General features: G+C 38.1%; 2 protein-coding genes across 4 annotated transcripts in view; one reads left to right on the top strand and one right to left on the bottom strand.

Annotated features, from left to right (window-relative positions):
- Ammecr1 (AMMECR nuclear protein 1) overlaps positions 1 to 6,638 on the top strand; it is a 125,089-nt gene extending 118,451 nt beyond the window's left edge. Inside the window, exons 4-6 of the mRNA XM_004659136.2 lie at positions 1,072 to 1,162; positions 2,561 to 2,657; positions 5,091 to 6,638. Coding sequence (XP_004659193.1) covers positions 1,072 to 1,162; positions 2,561 to 2,657; positions 5,091 to 5,205 — 303 coding nt within the window. The 3' untranslated portion in view covers positions 5,206 to 6,638. The remainder of the gene's footprint in view (positions 1 to 1,071; positions 1,163 to 2,560; positions 2,658 to 5,090) is intronic.
- Tmem164 (transmembrane protein 164) overlaps positions 1 to 22,270 on the bottom strand; it is a 498,963-nt gene that overhangs the window by 268,021 nt on the left and 208,672 nt on the right. The gene's annotated exons all lie outside the window — the stretch shown is intronic.

Genomic DNA, 22,270 nt, shown 5'->3' with positions numbered 1-22,270 from the left:
CTCTGACAGGACCCTCCATCCTGGGAATCCTGTGTACCTGGTCTTACATTTACCCTCTAGTACCTTGGGCAGCTTGACACTCCATTTGGGAACTACTGATCTAAGGCCACCAGAGATGAGGGAGAATAGAATGGATTTTTAAATTTTCACTTTTTTCTTACTAGTGTTTTCAAAGAACTTTGAATAATTTTTCATTGCTATGAGAGGAAAGGGCAGCTTCCTTTTAATTGTATGCTAATCAAATGAAAGGCAAATTCCCCATACCTACTAGAAGACTATCAAAAGTTTGTTTCACACTTTAAAAATTGCAGTGGATTCTGGGATAATAGAGAAGATGTGCAAAAATACTCTACTCCAAGGTAATTTGAAGTCTTTATGGCTCTTAAATTGGATGATACTGTATGATGTACAATCAGATTTTTTCTATTAGTTTTATTTTTTAGTCTATATTCTTTAGCAAGGTCTCAGTTTGCAGCACAGGCTGCCTTGGAGCTCAGTATGTAGCTCATACTCCCCTCAAACTCATGATCCTCTGGCTTCTGACTTCCAAGTGCACCACTCTACCCAGCCTGTTCTTTCAGTCTTATCTGACAGTGTTTGCTTGTCTACAAATGACTTAATGTGTTAAAGGAACTAGAGTTAGGGAGGGTGTTAGCTCAGAAAATTTTGAATGTAATTGGAAAAGTTGAGTGTTCCTGCCAACAGGATGACTATTGGCTGTCTATTTGAAGTCATTTCCCTTTGGTTTCTCATTGTTACAATTGGAAGTTGGGACAGGATTCTTGCCATCAACTGTACTACTCTATGCATAGCCACACAATAAGTTTTTCCAGTCTCCTAAACAGAATAGCATAATACCATACATGCTTGGCACAGAAAAATCAGTATTTCCAGTCTCCATGGGCATCTTAATGACCTTCAGAACATGAAATGAAAGTCTTGGTAAGAGAAGACTGATATGCATTTCTAAAAGTAAGGGAAAGAAAGAACTGCACTGAAAGTTAAATTATAACCTTTTCTTTCTGTTTCTATGAAGAAGTCTGTACTAATAAAACTGCCAATTTTTTTCAGGTGGGTGTGCATGGCATTAGAATAGAATTCATCAATGAAAAAGGATCAAAACGCACCGCCACCTACCTACCGGAGGTTGCAAAGGAGCAAGGTCACTGTTGTACTTTCTTTCATATGATCTAGTGAAGATTTTAAACAAACTGAAATGCAATGACTGACCTTGCAGTTATGCCTGATAATTGATCAATGTCAAATCACAATAACCAACTCTTCCATCACTGCCTCTGCAATGTCTGCATCAAATTGGCTAATTGCTCACACAAAAGTTGAATCTTTGCACCGAAGTTTGGCAGCACAAATTCACAAATATACTTTAAAAAACAAAGATTGGTAAAAGTTGGGTTGTATTTTAAGCAATAATTTGCTACTAAGTTAAAACACCATTTTCCAGTGATCCATTATGCTATAATTAGCATTGATGGCATATAAACAAGTCTTTAGTTTGAGAGACAACCATATAGTTCCATATCATTATCAGTATCAAATTGTTTTCTTCTTATGTGATTGCTATTACTAATTCTGCTAATATTGAAATTGTAGGTTACTGAAATTAAGATTGAGAGCATTTTGGATTCATACAGAATTATTATATATGCTTGGTATTTGCTTCATAGCCAGCCAACATTTTCTTATTTCACAGGAATAGCACAAACTTTTGTGAGCCAATACAGTAACACAAAACTTCACAATAGTATTTTGTTTTCCCCAGCCACAACTAAATTCTACTTTCATATCAGTTCAAGTGAATATGTTTTATTTTTATTTTACCAAGATTTTCTTCTCAACAGGAAGCATTTAAAATTTAGTTTTCCCATGTATATTCATATTAACATGAGATATGTAGCAGTAACATTTAATGGCATTGGCCTCCCAAATGAGGAATTTAATCTTGCAGGCTGTTATGTGAAGGTTTAGAAAAGTGTTTTTAACACTGCATCATCACTGACTTCATAAAGCATACATAAAAGAAGGCCTCAGATATCAGATTCCCATTCACTTCAGAACCAAGAAAATGCCCTTGAATATTTCACACAAATATGGCCAATCGGTTTTAGAATGTACGATTAAGATCAGCAATTATGATGAGATAGTGTGGGAGCCTTAAATATTAGTTAGTTGACACAGTGACATTTAGGTCTTTCCCCCTGTTTTCAAGATGTCACTATGTGAGAGTGGTTGTGGTTTGTTACAGAAACATAACTGAACAGTTTCTGCTAGTCTCTTCAACCCCTTGCTTTTGAGTGTGGTTGAGATAATGAAGCCAGTGTTCATAGACATTGTTGATAGCTAGAATTTAAGGTATGTTGTGATGAACCTGCTTCTGTACAAGATGAACTCTTAGCTCTTCTGTACTACTGTTCCTAGAACCAAAGGAATAAGTGGTATTTGGTAACAATAATAGCTGACCTTTATAAAGTCTTTTTGTATTTATCCAAAGGTTCTTGCAACATGTGCTTGACTGATACTTTATCTGATCTCCTTTCCACAGGATGGGACCATATTCAGACCATAGACTCTTTACTGAGGAAAGGAGGATACAAAGCGCCAATTACTAATGAATTCAGGAAAACCATAAAACTGACCAGGTACACAGAGGCATTCTCTAGCACAAGACTAACCAGTATATTTCCAAGTGTATGCCTATAGCCCTTTGATTTCTTTGGCCTCTCTAGGTACACTTGCTTTTCTTTTCTGAAGTTGTAGAAACAAATGGCTAGGCTATATTGAGAGTAGATACAGTGGAACTCTGTCTGACAGCAAATTTTTCATGATATACAAGTCTATCCTTTCTATCTTTAATTCCCCATGATTACTCTAGTTTTGTACAACCAACCTTCTGAGACTTTGACTATCTTTTCAGAGAAAGCACCAGAATTAGCTATTCACTAACTTTTGACATTGCTTAGCAGAACCCGTAGATTTGATAAGCAGTCCTAAAATTTGAATTTAACTTTAAAATTTTGGCAGCAATAGAAGTCTACTATGAAATATTATTGAAAAGGACAATTAAACTAACCTTGAATGATAAATAAATTTTAGCATGTAATAATATGGCACTTATTTAAGAAGGAAAATATTAAGCATTTTAGGAAAATGGCTTATTGTTTCCATTTATTTCAATTCCAGGAAACTCATTAAATGTCTGTAGTCTAGAAATGGATGATTCTCAGCTCTAAGCAGTTACAAATATGAAAATGCCTCCATTTCTGTTCTCTTAGAGGTTGCGACTTACAGGGAATAAAAGACCATGCATGAAAAAATTACTACTATAAGGTTGAATATGATGGATAGTATGAGATCATTAAGTGAGAAAAAAAAAACTCACAGGCTAACAGAAACTTTTGAAGAGAAGTTGGATATCTAGAGCTAGGCTTAAAATATGGGTAGAATATTTGACAGGTAAAAAGTGAGGGAGGGAAGGGATTCCCTGAAAATGTGTTGTGAGTCTAGGTGTATGGGTAATAAAGTACAAATAAAGTTCTAAGTACTATGTGAAAAACTCTAATTTGGCTGATCTTTCAATATGCATAGACAGACTGTTCTAGGAAAATATGACCCAGAAGATAAGGTAAATCAGACCACAGAAGTCTGAGATTCCAGACCAAAGAGTTTGGACCTGATTCTGTAGCAATCTGGTAGTCATTGTAGGGTTTAAAATGGACTTGGGGGAGTATAAGATTTGAACTGGAAATAGGAAAATGAGTTAGGAAGATTGTTGTTGTCTAAGTGAAGCCAAACAAAGTATAATAAGGGCCTTCAACCAGCACATTATCAGTGCAATAGGAAGAAAGGCAGAGACAGGTTGTGGATAAAAACAAAGCACTGGGCTGGAGAGATTGCCTAGTGGTTAAGGCACTTGCCTGCGAAGCCTAAGGACCCAGGTTCTATTCCCTAGTACCGATATAAGCCAGATGCACAAGGTGGTGCATGCATATGGAGTTAGTTTGAAATGGCTAGAGAATCTGGCATGCCCATTCTCTCCCCCTCTCTCTCCCTCCCTCTTTTGCTCAAAGTACTGGGTCATCATTTAGGCATGAGCAAGTCAGAGGTTTAATCTACATAAGAAGGATCAAGGTCATCTGAAGAAGACTTAGGTGTATGTTTCAGTTCTGGATTTAAAGTACTCCCTAATGTATCCATAGAGAACCATCAAGCAGGTCACTGAAAATGTGCAGGTATAGTACGGATCATGATTTGGGATAATCTGTGAGCAAATCAAAGTTGAAGCTGTAAGGATTAGGTTTACTTGGGGGCAGAGGGTCAAGTGTAAACACCTCAATGTAGAACCTAGGAAAATACTTCAAGGCATGGGTAGGAGCAGCAGTCAAAGAGATGAGAAGCTATCTGAGAAGCAGCAATAGAACCAGGTGAAATGAAGGTGCAGAGAAGCCATGGGAGGAGACAGCTTCACAAAGTCAGTGGTGAGTAGTATAATCATGAAAATGTCCAACAGAATTGAAGCAACCTCTGACAGCTGTTTCCATGTAAGAAAGGCAGTACAACCAAAGAGCATTGGGCTCAGGATCTTAAGAGAAAGAGATCAAAGGGGGAAATTATTACTTTATTGAGAAGTAATGGATACAGGGGGAAAAGGGTTTAGTACTAGGCTGAAGTTGTTACTTAGTGGCAAAACCCAAGTTCATGTGTGGACAAAGAAAGGAATGGTAAAAGGGGAGAGGTGGAAGATCTCTGAAGAAAAAATAGTCAAGTATGAATGAGATGAATGGTCAAAGATTGACTCCCCTTTTCCTTCCTGCTAGTGAACCAGACTAGAGGGTACTACAGAGCATTTCTAGAATAATTTAAAGAAGTTGTAGTAGAACAGAAGGAGGAATTTGGATTCCTGTGTTCTGATCTCAGCTTTGGCACTTACTACTATGTGATCATGGGGCAAGTGCCTACTTCTCTCAGGGTATTTTCAAATCTTTAACCATATCTTCTAGGTCCCTCCTAGCTTTGACAATAGCATATCACCTGTCTTTTGGTAGTAACTTTTCTTTTCTCTAACTTCCTTTCAGGTACCGTAGTGAAAAGATGACCTTGAGTTATGCTGAATACCTTGCTCATCGCCAGCATCATCACTTCCAAAACGGCATCGGGCATCCCCTTCCACCATACAACCATTATTCCTGACACTGAGCCGCACAACCAGTCACTCGGCCTCTCTGCAGACCTCTTCCCAGGAGACCCTACACCTTCTTGGTCTAGCTATCTCTTTTACTGTACCATTTTATGATGATAGTTTCCGTTGCCATGGTGAAGCTTCAACATCATCAATTAAGATCATCATGGTAACGGGTAGGAAAATGGCATTTAAGAAGATCCTGTTTATTATTTTAGATAATTGATTTTTTTGCAGCATATACAACTTTTGGAATTTTGTTTCCTTACAATAGTTATATTTTTTGCTTTGCTATCTCAATCAGGTTTCTTTCTGTCCTTCCCTCCTTTTCTTCTTTTTCTTCCTTCCCTACTCTCTTCTTTTGACTGTGGATGGAAGAAAGTAAGCAGTTTTGAGGGTTTTATTTACGTTTGTTTTTAGTTTTCCTAAGTAAGGTAGTCATTTTTTGATAGTGGAGTTTGAGAGTAATTTATATCAAATTCAGGTATTTGTATATTACTCTTGAATTTGCCTAAAATTCCCTTTGCTATGACAGCCTAGTATTTGTATTATTAGGTACTTGCTTTCCCCATGGTTGAAATATATGAGCTTTAGTTTTAGTAGCAAATATTTGAAGATCCATGATAGGGCTTGTCACAGAGAGTAAGAAACCATTATGCCTACTGTGCTGGTTATCCTAGAAAAGACTGACTCATCACTTTGGAGATTGAATTTACAAATGGAAGCACTGTTTTATGAAAGCATAAACTACCTTTCAGATAGGCTCCAGAAATCATTTTGAAGAACAGCAAGTATTAGGAAGAGATCATATGCAGAATTTAGTGCCTTCAAAAAGAATATAATTAAACGGAATTAAAAGGGGGTGAGAAAAAGGCAATTTAGAGAAATATTCTTGTAAACTTTTATTGTTTCTATACAAGGGACAAAAGATTAGACAAAATACCTTACTCTGAAGTATTTTTTTAGCTAAAAAATTTATTTTGAGCAAATAACCAAAAAAGACATTTGTCTATTTTGTATTAATTTAAATTTGTTAGCTTTAGGTTAAAGTAAGTCACAATTGGCCAGAAACAATTTTAGCTACCATCTAAAGATAGAATAAATATAATCTAGTGAAACAAAAGTACATAGATAACATAATTTCAAATTAGTTTATGTCATGGAGACAATGCTAGAATTTCAGAGATGCTATAACAGAGTTTGAATCTCTTTCTGCACTACATACTTTTGATAGAAACACATTTACTATGTTGGTATAATTTTATATTATACCTGTAAAGATGGAGTTGCCATTCAGGTATGCTAGGTAGAGCCCAGCTCATTTGTAGGTCTAGGCCTTCCATAATGCATACAAAGAAATCTTACTGATGTCAATGAGAGGCATATCCCCAGGAAAAATCACAGATGACTCTGGAGGAAGTTGACCTTTATGATATTGATCATGTGTGTGAAATATATATATATATATATATATATATATATATATATATATATATATAAATTTTGGAAATATATATAATTTTTCAAACAGGAAGTCAATATATCAAGTGATGAATAGAGTTATACTACAAAGTATATATTCTAAAACTATGACATGTCACTGAATATTGAAATGCTATCACTTATACATTAGTTGCTGTGACAAGTGACAGCCTGCTAGTTCAGAACTAAAAATTCTTTTCTAGTTTGTGAGGTAATTGGCTGGATTCTTCCTGCTTGCCACTAGGGCAAAGCACACTACATTAGTTTTTGATGAGAGTTCTTACAAGTGTGGCATTCCTTCATCCACAGCATCCATTGTTGAAATAACTATTTTCAGTTGTGATGCCTTAACTGAAACACAAATTGCTAGCCTGAAAGGCAATCTTGGTAGCCAGCTCCATTGAACCCAGAGATTAGTCAGAAAAAAGTTAGCTGTTGGGCTTTAGAAAGTGATATTAAATCTTGTTGTTTCTACTTGGGAACATTTTGGAATACCTTAGTATTCCAGTATACAAACAAGTGGCTACCTGACATTTTCTTGCCCTTATAGGGAAACTGAGCACAAGCTAAATGATATTGTCTGCTGCAAAAAAAAAAAAAGGTAAATGAAACAAACTGAAGAGAGACAAAATAGACCAATATTTTGAAATCCATCTTAACCATCATCTCATTAGTTCAACAGGCTCCTAGTCCTGGGTGAGCTTATGGCTAGAATATTTTTTAAAGAAAAGATCTATCACATACATATATGCATGTGTGTATACATACATATGCTTACACATGCATACATGCATATGTGTGTGTTTATGTATTTAACGGTGCTAATCAATTTTGAGCAGGTCACGTGACTGGTCATGCGGACTCTAAAATCATATCAGATTTTTTTAAAATCCTTGATATATGCAGATGTTATTACAGATTTTCTTACCAGTGTAATAATGTTATACTGAAGAAATAACCATCCTGCAGGCTTCAAAGGACGAGGTCAGCAATATTTCCCACCATGGCTTGGGGGAAAAGGATAGTTTTGTCTCCTTTTGTATTCAACTTGATACACAGTGCATTTTTGTGTCTAAGTAGCTGTTGACTAAAAGACTTTGTAGTGTAAAGGGTGTTATACAAACTGTAATGGTGTGCTTCACAAAAACGCTAGACCCTTTCACCTTGTTGTATATTACAAAGTTGTAAACTACGTGGTTTGAATTAACTTTGATCAATGTGGAAATATGTAGCATGTGTCTTTAATTCAGACGAAGATTCTGATTGCACAAGTTGTGTTCTAGCCAGTTGTGGTTTATTTGTTCAGAAACACAAATGTGAATTGCACTCTTATCACCAGAATATTGTATAAGTTCCGTGATCTTTAAACAGCTCAGAATACTTGAACTTCATTTGAGTAGCACAAAGTTTACATAGCCCTTTTTAAATGTTAATTAGTTCCATTTTAAGTTTTCTGTTTTCAAATGCAACTGGGTATTTTTCCACTTGGAAAATAGTATGTACTTTATTTTGGTATGTAACAAAAGGCTTCCATTTGTGGAAGGGTTTTCTTGTTCTTAAACAAGGTCAGCCAGGTACCAGATTCTAAAAGAACAATCCCTCCCCTCCCCTCAAGTGGCCTTCAGTGTGCACGAGAACGTGCTAATATCCTCTCTAGTCTCCCCTTCCGTGAGAGGTCAGTGAAGCTGATGGAGGAAGTGCAAGGCTTGCTCTCTTCCCGACCCCCTACTCCACTTACAATTTTCAGTCCATGCATACTGTCCCAATGCCCAGCACACCGGAAGTTTGTATACTGGCCTCTTTTCTTGTCTTCAAATGTGCAGGAATCCAAAACTGTCATCTGGAATAGGTTCCACCTCTTATGTGTTAGATCAAGCCAAAGAAGCCCCCAGCCATGCCCAAATGCTGCTCCAAAAGCCTGCCTTCCAGTCCTTACAAAAACCTTGCAGGGTTAAATGTGTTAACTTTTTTATTTTTGTACAGTTTCTAAGTGATTTTTGCTAGTGATGTTAAACTGAATTAAGTTTATGTGAGGAGTGTGAGCACCTCCTCCATTTAAATAAACTGGTGACTTTCATTTTATTTTTTAAAAGTGGAAACCCATTGTGTGCCTCTCAATTTAAGGGTTTCTGATTACATTATTAAGACCAGCATTGATCCTTTATATACAAAGATATGGTTTTTTTTTTCTTGGTTTTTTGTTTTGTTGTGTTTTGGGTTTTTTTTTTTTTACAGAAAAAAAAACTTTTATTTTGCTCCAGACCCAGTAACTAAGCTGGTACATACACGCACTGAGAAAATAAACTTTTGTAACCACCTTTGACTGCTTTTATATATCAAAGTTGATTACTTTTGAAATATTTGGATCTAGTTTCTAAGTTATTTTAGTGTTTTATATGTTCCCCCAAATTACTTTGAATCGGTCACCAGCATAATAAGTTTTTGGTGATGCAATGGTGAGAATTGTAATGAGCAAAAAGCTACCTGGAGTAGCTCTTCTTTTCCTTCTTTCTTAGTAACCTGTTTTTTGATTACAGTAAGACATCACAGATTACCTGAAACCCCTTCCAGTATAACTAGGTCCTTCTTCCTTCCACATTTAATTGCTTAATAGTTTGAAGAAACTATTGGAAATGGGCATTTTATATGACATGTATGGCTTTAAAATATTAAAAATCAGTAAAAAGAAAAAAAAATATGAGAAGGTTTATGTGGGTCTGTAAGGTATGGCTGTGGAAAGATATTGTAGTAGTTTTGACACTATTGTTATTACCTTTAAAATCATTTACCCAATAAAATGTTAAAACCAAGTCATCATGTTATTTATTTAGCCTGCTTCATCGTAAGATATTGGTCTCATTGGTATTACTGCTTTGGTGGGGGATGGGTGGGCTTTTTAAGACAGGGTCTTCGTGTAGCCCAGCCTTGAACTCTTGAACTCCTGATCCTCCTACCTCCACCTCCCAAGTGCCAGGGTTATAGATATAAACAACACCAAAGTTCATTGGTGTTTCTTATTAAAAAGCTTAGCAACTGGAGATGCTGGAATAATGTTGTCAGGAACTGATACTTTACTGCAAATAGCACTTGGGAAAGCTTACCTGCTTGCAGCTGCTCTCTATTGTATGATCTGCGGATGGCACCTTTGTGCCTTGCCTTGAATCCTGGCTTGGTGATGTAGATTAACCTTTGTTGGACAATACTGATGTGGCCATGGATCTGAGGTAAGCAGAAGACTTGAATTCCAGTGGGAGCTTAGGTGTACTTAAGTCTGCTCCCACTATCTTCCAAGTCAGTCTGTGGTTATTACTTGTGGGTTGTTGGCAGGTGGAAGTAATGCTGTGGGGAAAACACTTAATGAGGAGCAAACCCTTTCTGTTATCAACAAGGGAGCTTTGACCATTTTCTGACTAATGATATACTGCCCCCCTTAAATGCTCCAAATACGGTGACTGCACAAGGACTGTACATACACACACATGCACACACCACACATGTTCCACACGAACCTTAGCATCATATACTTTGCCAGTTTCAGATTGGTACCTATGACTATAACTTCCAGCTTGGAGCACATATCTGCGTGTGGAGTAGGGCAGCAGGTGCTGCTGACTTTGAAGAGCAGGCTAAGATCCTGCATGGAGAAAGGAAGCACTTGTAGCCCTGCTTCAGGCAGCTGTTGCCAGGTGTTTCTCTGTGGAAAGGCTACCAGGGACATTGGTGATATACCACTGGCTCTTTCTAAATCATTTGCTATCTCACTTTCATCATGCACATTTCAGAATCACTTGCTTGTTGAATATAAACAAGACAATTTTCTGTTACATTGCCCCAAAGCCCTAGTACCATGTGAATTTTATAACATGTGCTTATGTCAATCCTGATAGCTAAAAACAGCCATTTCAGACCCTAGAGGACTATTGTGGTTTAGGCTAGTACTCCATTAAGGCAGCCATCTGCTCACGGTTTACTCATTTTCATCCATTGTAGTTAATGGGACATAAGATTTTTAATCATTTAGATTATAGTGTCAGGTGGACTGAAATAATGTCACAGGCCCATAGCATTCTTATTGTGACACTGGTAGTGAACTGAGTGGTCTGAACACATTTCAGCTTCACTAATCACACTGCACCTCCCTCAGTTCCTCCTAGAGCTTCAGTATTCCCGCTTTCATGCCTGACTGGACACCATTTGAATAGCTCCACTGCTTCAGAGGGCGAACTTGGCTGGGTGGGATGAAACAGTTTCTCTTTGTTCACGGGACAGAGTGTTATCACCATGGGATTCTGTCAGTGTGAGCTAGGCAAAGAGCTAGGAGGAAAGCACCCCTACTTTTCAGCTGCCAGCCACGAAATCTGGCTAACAACTGACTGGCTCCTCTTGCTTTTGCAGCTCTGACTGCATGAGCTGAATCCAATACGGGTTTGGGTCAGTTAAACTCCAGTAACTGGCCATCTGTTTGCCTAAGCTTTTCATCTCAAGAGGGGAAGCTGACCAGGAGAGTGCAGCTGAGGCAAGCCCTAGTTACACCACTTTTGGCAACTGCATTCCAAGACCTTCCTCCATACCTGCAGCCCTGTGGCATGACTTCATGTTCCAGACCACAAGCTTGAAGGAAGAAATCTCTCAAGAACTAGATTTCTTCCTCATGCCAAGAGCTTAGTTACTACCTCTTTTTAAAATAATGACCATTTAGGAACAGAGGTGGAGCTCAGTCATTGGTTAACATAAAGGAGGCACTGGGCACAATTCCCTGCACTGGCAAAAAATACCCCATGATGTGCAGTACTCCTTATCTATGGGGGTTCCTTTCCAAGTACTTGCATGTCTGAAACTCGTGATAGTATAAAACCCCATACATACACTTTTTCCTACAACTGCCTGTAATATGGTTTATATATTAGACTCACTAAAGGTGTCTTAGCATCATTACTCTTCTATTTATGGCCATCATTAAGTGAAATAAGGGTTACTTAGACCTAAGTAATATGATATTCCAACAGTGAATATGATAATGAGATGGCTACATACATTGTGTGATTCGTCCTGAGCATGAGGAAGTGGAATGACATAAGATATCATCATAATACCCATAACAGTATGCAATTTGAAACAAGTATTATTTATTTCTGTAATTTTCCATTTAGTGTGTTTTAGACTACAGTTAAGTACAGGTAACTAGAGCCACCAAAGGTGAAAGAAGATGAAGTGGAGACAGCTTTCCTGCTTAAGGAGCAGAATGTATCTCAAATTGGTGGACCTTCCCACAGAGCTAGTAGAGGGCAGATGTTTAAAGAAAAGCACTGACCTGCACATACAGATTTCCATCCTGGCAGCTGATAACCCAGTTCAAGGGAGGTGAAATGGAAAGCCTGCTCTTTTAAGTTTGGGGCATGCAGCTGGGTGGTGGGTGCATTGGATGCCTTTGGGCTCACCAACTGTCATGGCATCCTTGGGCTCATGCTCCTTTTCTAAAAAGACTCATTCAGTTCACGAGAGATGGTGATTTCCTCATCAACTAGTCTACTTTTATGGTGGATCAGCTTGTTCTTTTAATTAAAAATTCATTGTTAAAAGTATATTAACGGGCTGAGATGGCTAGTAGGTAAAGTGCTTTTCATGCAAGCATGAGGATCTGAACTCAGATCCCCAGTACCCACACAAAGGCTGGGTATGGTGGTGTGCACCTCTAACCACAGAGCTGGAGAGATGGAGCTCGCTAGCTAGATGGTCCAGCTGAACTGTGAACTGGTGAGGTCTAGGTTCAGTGAGAGCACTTGTCTTCAAAACTAAGGTGGAGAAGCCAGGTTTGGCGGCACACAGCTTTAGCCCTGCACTTGGGAGGCTGAGGTAGGAGGATCACCATAAGTTTAAGGCCAGCCTGAGACTACAGTGTGAACTCCAGATCAGCATGGGCTAGAGTGAGACCCTTCCTTAAAAAGTAAACCCAAAGGCCTGGAGAGATGGCTTAGTGGTTAAGCACTTGCCTGTGAAGCCTAAGGAATCCGGTTCGAGGCTCAATTCCCCAGGTCCCACGTTAGCCAGATGCACAAGGGGGTGCACACGTTTGGAGTTCATTAGCAGTGGCTGGAAGCCCTGGCGTGCCCATTCTCTCTCTCTCTCTCTCTCTCTCTCTCTCTTTGTGTGTGTGTGTGTGTGTGTGTGTGTGTGACACTCAAATAAATAAAAATGAACAAAAAAATAAACCCCAAAATATAAGGTGTAGAGATGGAAAAGACACTTGGTGTTGACCTCTAGTTTCCACATGCACACACTTGCATACATGAAACATACAAAAAATTTTTCAAAAAAGTAGATCGAAAGCAGTAATTCATCTCTGTAAAGCACTAGTGTATATCAGGTGTTTGTAATATTAAGAACAAGGCTGTTTTCATGACTAGTGACAAAACTGTACTGAGGTGCTGGTCGGCAGTGGCAGTTAGTCTCAGGACTCTATTTTAGTATTTTGGTATGTTGGGAGAAGGCACGAAGATCATGATTTGCACCAAGAAAAGGGACTGTATTGTGCATACAATTTAACAAAAGTGGGTGCACATAAGCCTAAGTTGTAAAAACTTAGTGCGGTTACAAAAAGTCCAAGCACAAAGAAGCATCACCCTGGAAGTCTGAACAGAAATGAGGGGACTTGCCAAGTCCTGCTAGCCCATCAGTTTGGTCTTCTACTGCCATCCTACATGTAATGCTTTAGGTGCTTATGAAACCTTTTCTTTAGTTTTTATCATATTTTTTAAAAGACCCTACATTAGTCGGGTGTAGCACACGCCTTTAATCCCAGCCCTTGGGAAGTACAGATAAGATTTCCACTATGAGTTTGAGGCCAGCCTGGGACTCGAGTGTGTTCCATGTCAACCTGGGCTAGAGTGAGACACTGTCTTGGAAACTGAAAACACAAAATAGCATATATTTAAATGCAGATCCATGTGTTGTTTGAATTATATGTTTATGAGAGCAGATGAGTAACAATAGAACTCATGTATCTCACACGATAATATGAAGATGGCTGCCAAAGCTGCAATATTCCAGCTATTCCCAGAGCCCCTTTGTAGCAGTCGTTTGATAAAATGACAGCGTGTTTTGGCCTTTTTCCTCCCAAATGTCAGGCTCAATGTGATCCATCAATATTTATTGAATGTCTGTGGCCCCAGAGGCATGGCACTGTGCTTGGTTTCATAATGAATATCATACAGTTTTGTAAGACAACAGCCCAGTCCCAGCTAAAGATTGGGAGGGGTATACAAAGTTTGTTCTCTTTAGGAAAAGTCCTTCAGACTGAGCCCAGGCAACAGTGAGTTGTCATCATTGGGTTTCTTAAAATGGCTTGTATCTCACAGTGGTGAAATGACATTTTATTTAATTACATATTTTTTGGCCTTCCAACATGTCAGTGCTAGAAACCACTCTATAATAGGTAATGAAGACTATTGTGAGTAGAGAAGGGAATCTTTTTCTATTCCCACCACATCTCTGTCTTGATCCCCACAGGAATGTGCAAGGTCTTTGGTAGAAATTAGGTGATCATAGACGAAATGTATGGACACACAGAATGCCATTCGGAGGCTGGAACTGTATTCTGTACTGCAAAGCTGCCCTCACAGGCACCTTCTTAGAATGAAGACAAAGATAAGAGGAGGCAGAGTCTAGGCCATTTGCTCCAAGAGGAGGCCTTGAAGTCTGAGATGAAAGGTCACAATAGGCTTACTGTGAACACACACCAAATGGGGGGGGGGAATCCCTTCATGGGAAGGGAGCAAGGGTATATGACAGGAAGAAGGAAATCAGAGTGACTTTCTGAATCACCTGCTACATAGGAAGGGCAAGGAGCAATATTAAGTTGGGGCTATTTTGAGACAGGAAGCACAACCAGTACACAACAAAATGTCTCAATCACATTTGAACTGACAGGAAGCTGTCGAGTTGCAGCCACGGCCTGAATATTGGGTGGATATGAAAGCAGAAATTACCCTGTCACTTTTCATGAAACACGTATTTCCTTCTAAGTGGCATTCTGGAACGATCCAAGGTTACCATATATGCCAGCACACTCAAGTGTGTGTGGGTTTCAGCATAGGAGACAGATGGGGGCTGGGCAGACAATTGGATTAAACAATCATATTCCTAACATATGCATGTTCCTGGAAGAATAAAAAGGATGTCTTGGATTGGAAAGAGTGGGAAATACCTTCATTTTAAAAGACAGTACTAGTCTAATGCCAACATTTCCCCTAAACTTCCCCTGCTTCAGACAGCCAAGTGAATTCTAGGAACTCTGCATGGAGGCTTGGCCACCCTGGTGACTCGGGCCTCAGCAATGGCCTCTTCCTAAAATGGTGGTCAAAGGCAAAGTCGTGTGGTCCTCACTGCCAGTGTACATGCAGCCATGAATCTTGGTGATTCAGTCCTTGTTTAATCTTACCTAGACTATTTTGTGAATATCAGTACTCCTGGTTAGCAGATTTAAAAGAAACAAGTTTGTCCAGTTGTTCAAATGGGGTGTGCTTGCTCCTGTGGGAGCGATAGGTCTCATAGGCCCTTTCATCCCCATTTGCAGTTGTCTTACTTCATTAGACTACAACCTTGGATTGCAAATATACCTTGCTAACAGCGCTAAGCTGTGAAAGGGCAGGTGACATCTTTTGCTTTAAGGAAGGTTATACCAGAAAGTCATATGGGAAGGGTGTGTGGGGCACTTGGAAATGAAAAAGAAACTCTTTATGTTCAGTTCTCTTTTATCAGACATTTTATTGAGGTGAAATTCATACAATATACAATTAATTACTTTATACAGTCCCAGTAGCAGTTGGTGCATCCACAATATTTTACAACCACCAGTCCTGTATCTTTCCCTAAGTACACTCCATACCCAAAGAGAGGCCACTCCCCATCTCCCAGCCACAACCTCTAATTTTCTGTCTCTCTGAATTTATGTACTCTGGATGTATATTAGTGGAGTCATAGAAAATGTGGCTTCTTTCACATAGTGAATTTTTAAAGTTCATCCAAGTTATATCATGGCAGCCTGTTTTAGTGTGTTCTGCTCCTTTGAATGGCCTAATAATATTTCATTGTATCACATAAAACACAATTTATCCCTCATAATGGACATTTGGGTTGTTTCCACCTTTTGGCTCTTAGCAACAATGCTGCTATAAACAGTCCTATAAAAGTTTCTGTTTGAACATATGTTTTCATTTCTCTTAAGTATATACTTAGGAGTAGAATTACTGGGTCATATGTTTATACTATACTTAACTTTTTATAGAACCACTAAACTGTTTTCCAAAGTGGCTATACCATTTTATATTCCCACCAAAAATGTACATGGGTCCCTCCTATTTCTCAAATTTACCAACATTATTTCCTTTTTTAAAAATTAAAGCCATCTTGGTGGATATGAAATGCTATCTTGTTCCTATGGTTTGGATAAGTGTCCCCCAAAGGCTCATGCATGAATGGTTTGGTCCCCAGCCTATGACACTGTTGGGAAGTGGTGAAACATTTGAGATGTGGGGACCTAGTGGGGGAAGTCTAGTCACTATGGGGTGTATCCTTGAAGGGAATATTGGGACATCAGGCCATTTCTGCTCTGCCTCTGCTTCCCAGCTGCCATGACAGGCCCTTTGTCAACCACCCACTCACCATGATGCACCCCATCACCACAAGCCCCGAAGCAACAGGCCAACCCACCATGGACTAAAACCTCTAAAACCATGAACCAAAGCAAACATTTCCTCCTTATAAAGCTATTATCTTGAGTATTTCTTACAATAACAGAAATACAACCCAGTCATTATGGTTTTTTTTTAAGACAATGTCTCCTTTGTAACCCATGATGGCTTGGAACTCATGATCTTCCTGCTTTTGCTTCACTTACAAGCACATACCACCACACCCAGCTATATTATGGTTTGAGTTTTCATTTCCTTAATAGCTAGGAAGGTTGAACGCTTTCTATGTGCTTATTAGTCATTTGTATATCTTCTTTGGGGAATATCTATTCAAGTTCTTGCTCAGTTCTTAATTCAATTACCTTTCAGTTATTGAATTGTAAGGTTTCTTCATATATTCAGGATACAAAATCATTGCCAGATATATATGATTTGCTAATATTTTCTCCCATTGTCTAGTTTTTATTTTTCATATTCTTAATCACCTTCATTTGACAAAGGTTTTTTTTTTGTTGTTGTTGTTATTGTTTTGTTTTATGGTGCTGGGATTTGACCTTTACACCAGATAGGCAAGCTCTACCACTGCCAAATTTATGCCCATGTTTTAGTTTTACCCCTCTATTTAGGACTTTGACATGTTTTAAGTTAATTTGTGTATGTACTGAGGCAGAGATTGAACATTCATTCTCATGTATATGGTTACATAATTGACTCAGCATTTTCCCTCTGCATATCACCCTTGCTGAAAATCAACTGGTAAAGGTTTGGACTTATTTCTGGACTTTCTATTGTATGCCATTGGTTGGTATATCTACATTCTACTACTACACTTTTTTGATTGATGGATGTAGATTTGGAGAAACTTTTGAAGTCAAGGGCTTTTTCCTTTAAAAAAATATTTATTTATTTGAAAGAGAAGAGAGAGAGAATGGAAGAACCAGAGCCCCTAAATATTCCAAATCAACTCCAGATGTATGTGCCACCTTGTGCATCTGACTTACATGGATAAGGGAGAATAGAACCTGAGTACTTAGGCTTCACAAGCAAGTGCCTTAACCACTAAGCCATCTCTACAGCCCTTTTTGTATTTTATTTGTGAGAAAGAGGTAGAGAGCCTGTCTGTATATTTATTTGCAAGCAGAGAGAGATAGAGAAAGGAGAGAGGGAGGGCAGGAATGGGCACACCAGGGTTTCCAGCCACTGTGAACAGACTCCAGACACATGCACCACTGTGCATCTGGCTTTACATGGGTACAGGGAAATCAAACCCAGGTTGTTAGACTTTACAGTCAAGTATGTTAACCACTGAGCCATCTATCCAGCCCCAAGTGTTTTTCAACTATTCGAGACTCTGAAATTCTTTATAAAGTTAAGGACTAGCTTTTCGATTTTGAAGAAAATTAGGCTACTGGAACTTTCAGAGGGATTGGATTTTATCAGTAGTTATCTTGCAAATAATTGTATCTTAAAAGGTTCTTCTTGACAGTGAAACCCTACCTTGAGAAAACACACACACACACACAAAAGGTTCTTCTTTCCTAATTTGTGAACATGAGATAGTCTATTTATGTAGACCTTTAAGTTCTTTCAGCAACTTTTTATGGTTTTCAGTATACAAGTAACTTATCTCATGGATATTTTATTATTTTGTATGCTGATGTGAATTGAATTTTATTTACTTGCTAATGGCTCATTACTGGTATACTATGGCACAACTAATTGTTTTTGTAAGTGACAATCTAAATACATACATATAATGTATTTTGATCACAATCCCCTCCCATTACACTGTCTTGACTCCCTATACCCCTTCAACTGAACCCCTTCTTCCTTCTAACTAGTCTGTCTTCAACTTTGATGTCTTTTTTTTTTTCTCTTGTGTATTTGTGACACATGCTGAGTTTAATTTGGGTCACTTGCATGAGCATAGGTGGAAGATTATTTACCACATCATGGACAATCTACTAGGGGCTACAAGTGCTGTGGAAGAATAACCCACTTGGCATTCCTGCAACCATTAGCTGCTAACAACGGCTCAGGAGGGATGGGGGCCTCAAGCCCTCCTCCACCATCCATGATGAAATATTGTTGGAGCATAACTAATTCTTATGTGCTGGTTTTATACCCTGCAATGTTACTGAACGTATTTATTGACTTTAGTCATTCTGTGTATTTGTGTGTGTGTGTGTGTGTGTGTATACATATATATATATATACATATATATATATATATATATATACACACACACATACATACATACACACACACAGAATGATATATATATTGACAGGATCTCACTTTAGCTCAGGCTGACTTGGAATTCACTATGTATTCTCAGGATGGCCTTGAACTTACGGCAATCCTCCTACCTCTGTCTGGGATTAACAGTGTGCACCACTATCCCCAGCTGTATTTTTTAAAATATTTATTTGCAAGCAAAACTACAAACAGACACACACATATATACACATATATGTGTATGTATACACACACACACACACACACACACACACACACACACACACACACACACATATATGGAGAGAGAGAGAGAGAGGGAGAGAGAAAGAGAGAGAGAGAGAGGAGGAGGACAAGGAGGAGGAAGGTGGGGGAGAGTATGGGCATACCAAGGCCTCTAGCCAGCACAAATAAACGCCAGATGCATGCACCACTTTGCGCATCTGGCTTTACATGGGTACCGGAAAATCAAACATGGGTCATTAGGCTTTGCAGGCAAGCACATTAACTATTGAACAATCTCATCAGCCCTATTTTGTGATTTCAATTTATATATTTATGTAACTATACCATTTGAATATAGGGAGAGTTTTACTTCTTCCTTTTTTTCTTTTTGTTTTTTCGAGGTAGGGTTTCACTATAGCTCAGGCTGACCTGGAATTCACTATGTAGTCTCAGGGTGGCCTCGAACTCATGGTGATCATCCTACCTCTGCCTCCCGAGTGCTGGGATTAAAGAAAGGTGTGCACTTCTTCCTAATTTGAATGGCTTTTCTCCTATATCACTGCTCTGATTAGGATTTTCTGTACAATGGTGATAATGAGGTGAATGTGGACAACCTGGTCTTCATCTTGCAAGAAAACAAACACTGTCTTTTACTGTTAGGCATAACATTTTTCCCCACAAATGGCCTTTATTATACTAATGAATTTGCCTTCTCATAAATTTGCCAAGTTGTTTTTTAATGAAAAGGTATTGACTCTTTTTTTTTTTCCATATCCTATTAATGTGGTGCATTGGTTGATTTTTCTTATGTCAAATCCACCCTTTCATTCCAAGGATAAATCTCACTTGGTTATAGTATATAATCCTTTTAACTTGATATTGAATTCAGTGATGTTATTTTGTTCAGGACTTTTGTGACAAAAGGGATGCAGATGTGTGGGTTTGATTTAAATCAGGAAGTGCTCCCTCCTGTCTTAAAAAAAAAAAAAAAGCTCAAGTAGTATTGGTGTTGAATCTCTAAGTGTTTGGTGGATTAACTGAAACCATTGGTCATAGGCTTTTCTTAGTTGGGAGACTTTTAGTTACTAATTCAATTGGCATATATTTCCTTATCATATTTACTTATAGTCCATTTAATTTTTGGAAGGTTGGTGATAACATTTGTGTTGCTTTCTTATTTATACATTTTTTCTTAGTCTAGCTAAATATTTGTCTATTTTGTTGGTTGTTTCAAAGAAACAGCTATTTTTTTTTTTTTTACCATTTATTTCATTTAACCTCTGTCCTAATATTTAGTCTTTTCTTCTCTTTGCTGGCTGTAGGTTTAGTTGTCTTTCCCCCTGGTCCCTTAAGATGTGAACTTAGGACATTTCTTTCACATTGTTCTTTTTAAACATAGGTGCTTCAAGGTATACATTTTCCTCTGAGTTTCTTTTTGTCTAGTACCCCACACGTTCTGTATGTTGTGTTTTCACTCCCTTTAATGATTTTCTAATTCTACTAATGATTTGTTCTTTAACCAACTGGCTCTTGCAGGCATGTCCAACCTGTGGTCCACAAGCTACCTATAGCCCAGGCTAGCTATGAATGAATCCAGCCCACACAAAATTGCCAATTTACTTAAAACATGAGATCTTTGTCAGTTTTTTTTTCTTTTTTTGTAAAGCAGTTGCACAATTCTAAAGCATGAACTTTGTAGAAAGAGAAACAAAGTCATGACACAACTTTTTTTAAAGTTTGAATTTTCCTTTATGTGTGTTAATTTCCATATTTTGTGCAAAATCTCTCTTTCCTTGTTATTTATCTCTTGCTTTATTCCATTTGGTTGGGTAACATTTAATATATAGTTTCAATCCTTTGAATATATTGAGAATTGCTTTATGACTAAACATAAGGTCTATCCTTAAGAATATTCCATGTACACTTGTAAAAAAATGTGAATTTTGCTGTTGTTGAATACCATAGTCTAAATGTTTTTTTTGGGGGGAGGGGTCTCACGGTTTAGTGTTGCTCAAAACCTTTCCTTCATTGCTTATATTCTGTCTTGATGTTTAGCTCCCCAACTGGTTTGGAACACTGCAGTTTCTAGTTACCAGTGTAGAGCTATTTTTCCTTTAAATTCCATCAGTGATTACATCATACACTTGGGGATTCTGTTGTTTGGTACATATGTATATTTCTAATTGGTATGCCTTTTTCTGAAGTAAACCTCATCAATAAAAATGTCCTTTATGCTGGGTGTGGTGGTGCACGCCTTTAATCCCAGCACTTGGGAGGCAGAGGTAGGAGGACCACTGTGAGTTCAAGGCCACCCTAAGACTACATAGGGAATTCCAGGTCAGTCTGAGCTACAATGAGTGAGACCCTATCTTGAAAAAAAATAAATAAATAAAGTCCTTTATTTTTTGTAACATTCTTGACTTCAAGTATATTCTGTCTCATATTAGCATAAAGTACCACCTCAGTTTTATTGTCACCATTTGCATAAACTGTTTTAATCCATTCAGTCAATACCTGTCTTTTAGTTAATTTAACTCATTTATATTTAAAGCACTTACTGATAGCCATTGTGCCATTTGTTTTCTATATATTGTTTTATTTTCTCAATCTTCCTGATACTCCTGTTATTGCCGCCTTTTGTTTGTGATGCATTTTTTTTTTTTTTGGTAGCAAATTTTGATTCCTTCTTCATTTCTTTTTCTTTAGTTTCTTTTTAGTTATTGTCTTAATAGTTACTATGGCTACTATAGTTAATATCCTAAATTTTTAACAGTCTAGTTGGATAATTCCCTTTCCCTTTATCCTTTAAAGGAGATTTAGTTTTTTAGAACAGATTTAGTTTCACAGCAAAATTGAACAGAGAGTACAAAGAGTTCCCGTTATTCATTAGTTTCCCCTACTATCCGCATCCCACACCAGTGTGATAGATACATTCAGTAACGGATGGCCTACATCATCCCATCTTTATCATCTAAAGTCTGTAGTTTATATTTCGGTTTGCTGCTGGGTTTTGACAAATGCATTAGGAAACATATCTACCATTATACCATCATATAGAATGATTTTGCTGTCCTAAATATTTTGTTCTTGACCTTCCCCAATACCTGGACATGGCTGACCTTGCTCATTCTTTTATAATAATTACAATGACATAACATTTCTTGAGTGCTTACTGTGAATTAAAACCTATATCATATATTTTTAATAGTCTGAATATTCCATTTTACAGAGTAATAGTAGAATTCATGGACTACTCGCCCTTATCCATGGCCACCTAGCTACAAAGTGGTAAGGTCAGGATTCAAATCAAGTTTGTCAGACTCCAGAGACTGAACACTTTACCATTCACTCGTTGTCTTTGTGAAGATGATGGTGGTGGTGGTGGTGATGATGACAGAGGTGGTGTTTAGCATTGATGGAAGCAATGCTTACAATGTGCTG

Source organism: Jaculus jaculus, chromosome X (assembly GCF_020740685.1).
Source record: "Jaculus jaculus isolate mJacJac1 chromosome X, mJacJac1.mat.Y.cur, whole genome shotgun sequence".
Lineage (NCBI taxonomy): Eukaryota > Metazoa > Chordata > Mammalia > Rodentia > Dipodidae > Jaculus > Jaculus jaculus.
Note: the sequence above shows the minus strand (reverse complement) of the source record. Positions and strands in the feature narration are given on the sequence as shown.